The following is a 5,611-nucleotide window of genomic DNA, read 5'->3' as shown; positions in this document are numbered from 1 at the left end:
TATATCTATATATCTATATATATATATATAATATAAAGGTGTATAAATGTAGGCTGATAAATAAACCGTAATGTTTTGATGAACTGACTGATTTTTGACTTCAACTGAAGACATTTTTTTGTTTTAATGTTGGTTTTTAAAAAGTGATTTTTACTAGTCTGTTATTTTTTGTTGTTGCTGTTGTTTTTGTTTTTACATCCATCTGATTCAATTTAGGTTATACCTTGTGTACCCACATTGTGCTTTCACATGGAATGGATGGATCCATGCATCAATGTTGTTTACACCCTACCATCTGAATGTTGCAGCAGAAAATGGCTGTATTTTCTAATCTAGTGTCCCATTTTGGTGTGGTCTTCTGCTGCTGTAGCTCATCTGCTTTAACACTTGCTAGTTGCTTATTGAATATTTTTTTCAGACAATTCTCTGTAAACTCTAGACGATTGTGCCACATTCAGTCACTTAAATTTACTCCATTGTGATGTTTGGTTTGAACTTCAACTTGTCATCTCGACCATGTATACATGTGTAAATGCATTGAGTTGCTGCCATGAGACCGACTGGTTAGATATCTGTGTTAAAGAGCAGTTGAACTGGTTTGCCTAGCAAAGTGATTGGGTTGTATGTGTGTTACATAAATTAAGTTTTGAATGCTTGCTCTAGACACACACTTGTATTGTGAACAGTTATCTAGAAAGCTGCAACCCGCAGCAGGCTCATTCTGCACAGCCACAGTCCTCGCGGTTCTCATCCTTGTCCAACAGTAAATCAATGATCATCTCGATGTGAGCTGTTTAGCCTATTTATGTTTTGCAGCTACAAACTCCACATTAGTGGTTGGAAGTTATACGTTACTTTTTTTTTCTTTTTTTTTTTTTAAGCAGGGCAACAACAGTGTAACTAAGGAAACGAACACATTTTCTTGCTGGCTGTTAGATTTCATTTCACTGAAAGCAAAAACGCACTGACTCTGCATTTGTTGGTCATGTGTCAGTACACATCTCTCTAATAATGACATGTCACTTCAACAAGGAAACTGTCACTTGAAAAGCGATGGCATGCACATCCTTTTCCTCATTTCAAACATTTCTCAAGTCTGAGGGTTAGTTTGCAGTTTCTCTTTTACTGCAGATCTGACCTACAATCTTCAGAGAGGTCAGCACACCTGGAGCAGCAGAGTTTGGGTGAAATTGCACTTTAATGTGACAGCAAGAAAAACACCAGTTCACATGACAAGTACAAATACTTTCCACTGTTGGTGCGTTTCAGGTAAGGACATGCAGGGAGGTGATGTCACTATTCAAAGCAATTTTCCCATTTCACAGTTAAAGGTCAGGGGGCAAACGTTGGCAGTTACACTTTGTTCTTCCATTGCTTTCCTCTCACATATTCATTTGTAAACTCTTTATATAACAACAGAATATTCAGCATTTTCACGTCATAAGAGGGCTGCATAATTTAATAGTCCAGGGTTACAGAGAGCAAGCACAGAAACAAACATGTACTGCCTACAACCTTCCCAACCAGGGACGCTCGTACTTCATCAGGCCCGACTGAAACTTAAGCCCCGACCACGAAGCAAAGAGAGTCACTTAAAGAGCTTGCGTCGGTTTGAATCATTTCACTGGAGAAACGTTCTGAACCTTTACGTTTTAGTGCAGCAAGTTAAAGTTTGTTTCAAACGAGCGTTCATTTGCATATCAGAAGCATGTTTTGCATGAACTGGAAACTAACTTCCATCATTTTAAATACATTTTTTTTTAAAGCCCACAGAGACGCAACCAGTCGCTCAGAGCGACAGAGATCATGTTTACACATCGTAATCATGGCCTGTTTAGGTGCAACTTGCACAGTTTAGACGATTTCCCACTGGGTGTAGTGAAACTTAAACGGAGCGCAACATGTTAAAAACAAAATATGTTTAGCTGTAATTGTGACTCAGAAATAAACAGGTTGCTACAGTTAATTAAAAAAAAAAAAAAAAAGGGAAAAAAAGCCTCAAGCTTTGCCGTGAGCGATATTCTGCCGCATACATCTCCAGCCAAACAATGCAGGCAGCTAGCCAACATCACAGCTCAATCAATGTGGGGAGATAGAGGGGAGAAAGGGTGGGGAGGGATGCCTTCAGAGATTACATTCTGCATGGGCCTTTCATCAGGGTAGATGGCAGTTTTCACTGCAGCGATACCGAAAGTATTTCAGCTGCCACTGTAATTTGATTTTTTTTGTTTGTTTGTTTTTTTTAATGCTTCACTTATTTTTTTTTAATTTTTTGCTTATCCAGTACATTCAACAAAAAGCAGGTGTCGCCCAAAAATGAGCGTACCAGCTTAATCTGGATGATCACAGATGAATCTCAGGGTGAACAGACCTTGTCAACCATGACTAGGCTTACACATTGAATCCATTTTGGGCTGAACAGTAACCAAGTTACAACTTGCTGCTGCCGTTTTGTTTCCTGGTGTAAGAATATGCATGTGCGGCTTTCCTCATACACTGCACTCCCACGGATATCCAAACAACCGATCAAGTATGTACAGGTTCACTTTCACTAAAAGCAGACCCGTCAGTGCACCACGTCCCACCTGTCCCTTCAGTTTTACTACAGACTACCTCAAACTTTCTGTGTCCTAATCCCAACTGTTCAAAACAAGAAAAAATACATATACACCATACAAAGACTCGTTAGGACAGATCGTCTAAACAAAAACAAAGAAAAAAAATTATAAAGTGCTCTAAAAAAAGTTCCTGTAGCTCACTGTGGAGGGTCTGAGGGTTACACAGTTCAAGGTTAACCGTGACAAACAAATTAGACAGCATTTCGCACTTACACATTTACAAGTATCTACATAAATAGTCAGAAATGCATCACCCTGTAAAAAAGGAAAGGAAACACTGCATGTGCAATGCTGCTAAAATTAATGGATACCGTACTGATGTGTTCTTTGCCACAAATATAATTTTTAAAAAATTAAATAACCATGAAAATGATATTGAAGATGTCCCGTTAGTCAGAGTTGTCCTGATTTCGTACTCGGCGGTGAGGCTCAGCAGGAGGTCTGTCTCTCTCTCTGGAATGATTTTTGGGTAAGATTTCAACAAGAGCACAAGCGCTGGTCCTGTTTCCTCTCCCCCCCATCCACGTCAATTTAATGCCTCCAGAAATCACAGTCTACTTGTGGCCTGAAAGAAAAGTAACAAAGGGGCACACATTTCATTTTGAGAAAGGTTTACTCTCCACTAGAGCTGTCAAATAGTAAGGCTTTTTAACAGTGTAATAAGTACTAACACAAAAGCTCACCTAACGTCAAACTGTTCCAATTGAGTGCTTGCAAAGGTAAATTGGTAATTTGTTTTTAAAAATCTGAACAGCTGGCACTACAACCATGAACAGGATGGAACAAGAGCTCTTTTTATTATGTAGAGTGATAGTTGTCAAGTTAGGAAATCTGAACTTTAATTGAGCGACTTTGGAAACTTGTTTCCAAAAAAGTTCATCATGTTTAACCTGCAATGTTTACCTACAACACCCTCAGTTACTTGTTTTTATTCTGTCTCTCTATCAAAGCAGTTTTTAATGAGTCATTGTTCAAAATAATTTTCATTTCCTGGAACTTGCTTCACCTCATCAGTTCATGCTCTGACTGAAACAAGCCTTTTTAGCTGCCATTACCCTCCCTTTAAGCTAACATTCCTGTAAATGCAAACAACAGGTAGGTGGAGCTTCTGTGCTCGCAACTGGAGCTGCGCACCCGAGACATCTGCTCCACCTGTGACACACGTAAACACTGGCATCACGTATGAGTATAGAGTAGACATACTGACCTGTGAGGTATTTCGCTCCAATTAACATCAGCATGCTGCCAATGATGTAGAAGCCAAGCGGGACGCTGCTGAAGATACTGGTTTCACCTTTTCCATGAAACGAGCACGGAACAGAGAAGAAGAGAGACGATGATTCTGAGCAGCGAACTAAAAACAAGTCAAAATGGCCTCTACCTCTGCACACTGTAGTAACATAGGAAAATATACACTACTTCGCAAAAGTCTTGATCCACTCGTCATTTCCTTATACTACCAAACCCCTGCACTGCTTGGGTTTCAGGTAAAGATCCATATACTGGTAAATTTACCAGAACAATACTGAATATAATAATGTAACACATATGTTAGATGTCAAAGTTGAACAATATAAATATATTAAATATATTCAAATAATATAAATATATATTGTAACATTAATTAGGAATAAACATAGATATCTTAGAATCAGTATAGTGTGATTTTTGCTTCCATGCACCCAGAGTTTCTTTTCTTTAAGCGGTGTTGAGCAACAGTTCTCCAGAATTTTTCAAGGTCTTTCAAAGGTGTTCTTTGGACATTGGTTGCTTTTTCACTCATTTTCAGTCCAGTCCTTGTACCTGACTATTTTCAGAGGAATGATTTTTGTTTGTGCTAACTCAGGGGATGAACCAGTGTTGTGTCTACTCAAAGAACCGATTTTAAGCTTTGATTGGCAGCAGCTTCATTTATCAGCATGGCAATGATCCCAAACACACTGCTGATAAAGGAAAAGCATACCTAGATAGAAAAACGCACAGTAAAACCCAAGCAGTCATGGATTGGCCACCCCAGAGCCCGGACCTCAACATAGTACAAGAGTTTTGCACAGTACTGCATGTTATCTTAGCTTCTTGAACATATAAATGAGTTTTTCAGGAACAATATTTTAAAAATATTCATTGCAAGCACACAGCTGCATGATAGTGTTAGTGACACAAATGGGGATGTTCTTCTGATAACAACAGAAGAACATCCCCATACAGCATAATAATCACCTAATTTGACTATACCAGATTACAGATTGAGCCGTGGATAAACTCATGAGCTTCATAATGTTTTGACTAAAATCACCTATCAGTAATATCAGGGCAGTAACGGGTTTTTTTTAAAACGACAGACGTCAAAATACATGAATGTGTCTTTTATTGTTTGAGGTTTGAGGTATTGTTTTTTGATTTATGGCCTCGTCTTGGAGTTTAAACCTGTTCTGAGCTGTGAGTGCTTCCCACCGTTTCCATTGCAAACAGGCTCCATCGTCTCCCAGTTCATGGATTTCTCAACAGCCTTCTTCCACCGAGCATATCGAAACTCGCTCTCTGTAGAACATAGATAAGTGTGTTTACTTTTAAGCATCGCATATTTTAAGCATTATCTGATCTCATCAGCCAGCCAGAGCTCTGGCAGCAGCCCAACGTACCTTCGGGGTTGATTTGAGGTTCGAACTTCTCTGACGTCACTTCGCTCAGGTCCTCGGGGTTCAGACTCCAAACGCTCACCCCCTCTGCTGCTCCTGCTGCCATCGCTGCACCGAGAGCTGTGGTCTCAGGCATGGATGGTTTCACTGGAAATAGACATTATATTTACTAATGATTAGGGATGGGTATCGAAACCCAGTTCTTGTTGAGAACCGGTTCCCACTGTTTCAATTCCTTGGAATTGTTTGCCATTTTTGCAAACAATTCCCTTATCGATTCCAGTCGCCCCGAATGACGTCACCACGTTGCGGAGCATCATTTACCTGGCAGGAAACATGGCGGCTCAAACGCTC

At 39.7% G+C, this 5,611-nt stretch overlaps 1 protein-coding gene across 3 annotated transcripts in view; it reads right to left on the bottom strand.

Moving 5' to 3' along the window:
• Positions 1–1,179: 1,179 nt before the first annotated feature.
• Positions 1,180–5,611, bottom strand: part of LOC102197663 (glycerol kinase-like) — a 17,931-nt gene continuing 13,499 nt past the window's right edge. For all 3 annotated transcript variants that reach the window (XM_005754693.2, XM_005754694.2, XM_005754695.1), the window contains 4 exons: positions 5,261–5,404; positions 5,073–5,159; positions 3,826–3,912; positions 1,180–3,183 (listed from right to left, as the gene is read on the bottom strand). In XM_005754693.2, coding sequence (XP_005754750.1) covers positions 3,173–3,183; positions 3,826–3,912; positions 5,073–5,159; positions 5,261–5,404 — 329 coding nt within the window. In that variant the 3' untranslated portion in view covers positions 1,180–3,172. The remainder of the gene's footprint in view (positions 3,184–3,825; positions 3,913–5,072; positions 5,160–5,260; positions 5,405–5,611) is intronic.

The sequence above is a fragment of the Pundamilia nyererei genome, unplaced genomic scaffold (assembly GCF_000239375.1).
Source record: "Pundamilia nyererei isolate P.nyererei 1_Seehausen unplaced genomic scaffold, PunNye1.0 scaffold00628, whole genome shotgun sequence".
NCBI lineage: Eukaryota > Metazoa > Chordata > Actinopteri > Cichliformes > Cichlidae > Pundamilia > Pundamilia nyererei.
The sequence above is the reverse complement of the archived record's forward strand: the minus strand, read 5'-3'. Positions and strand labels throughout refer to the sequence as shown.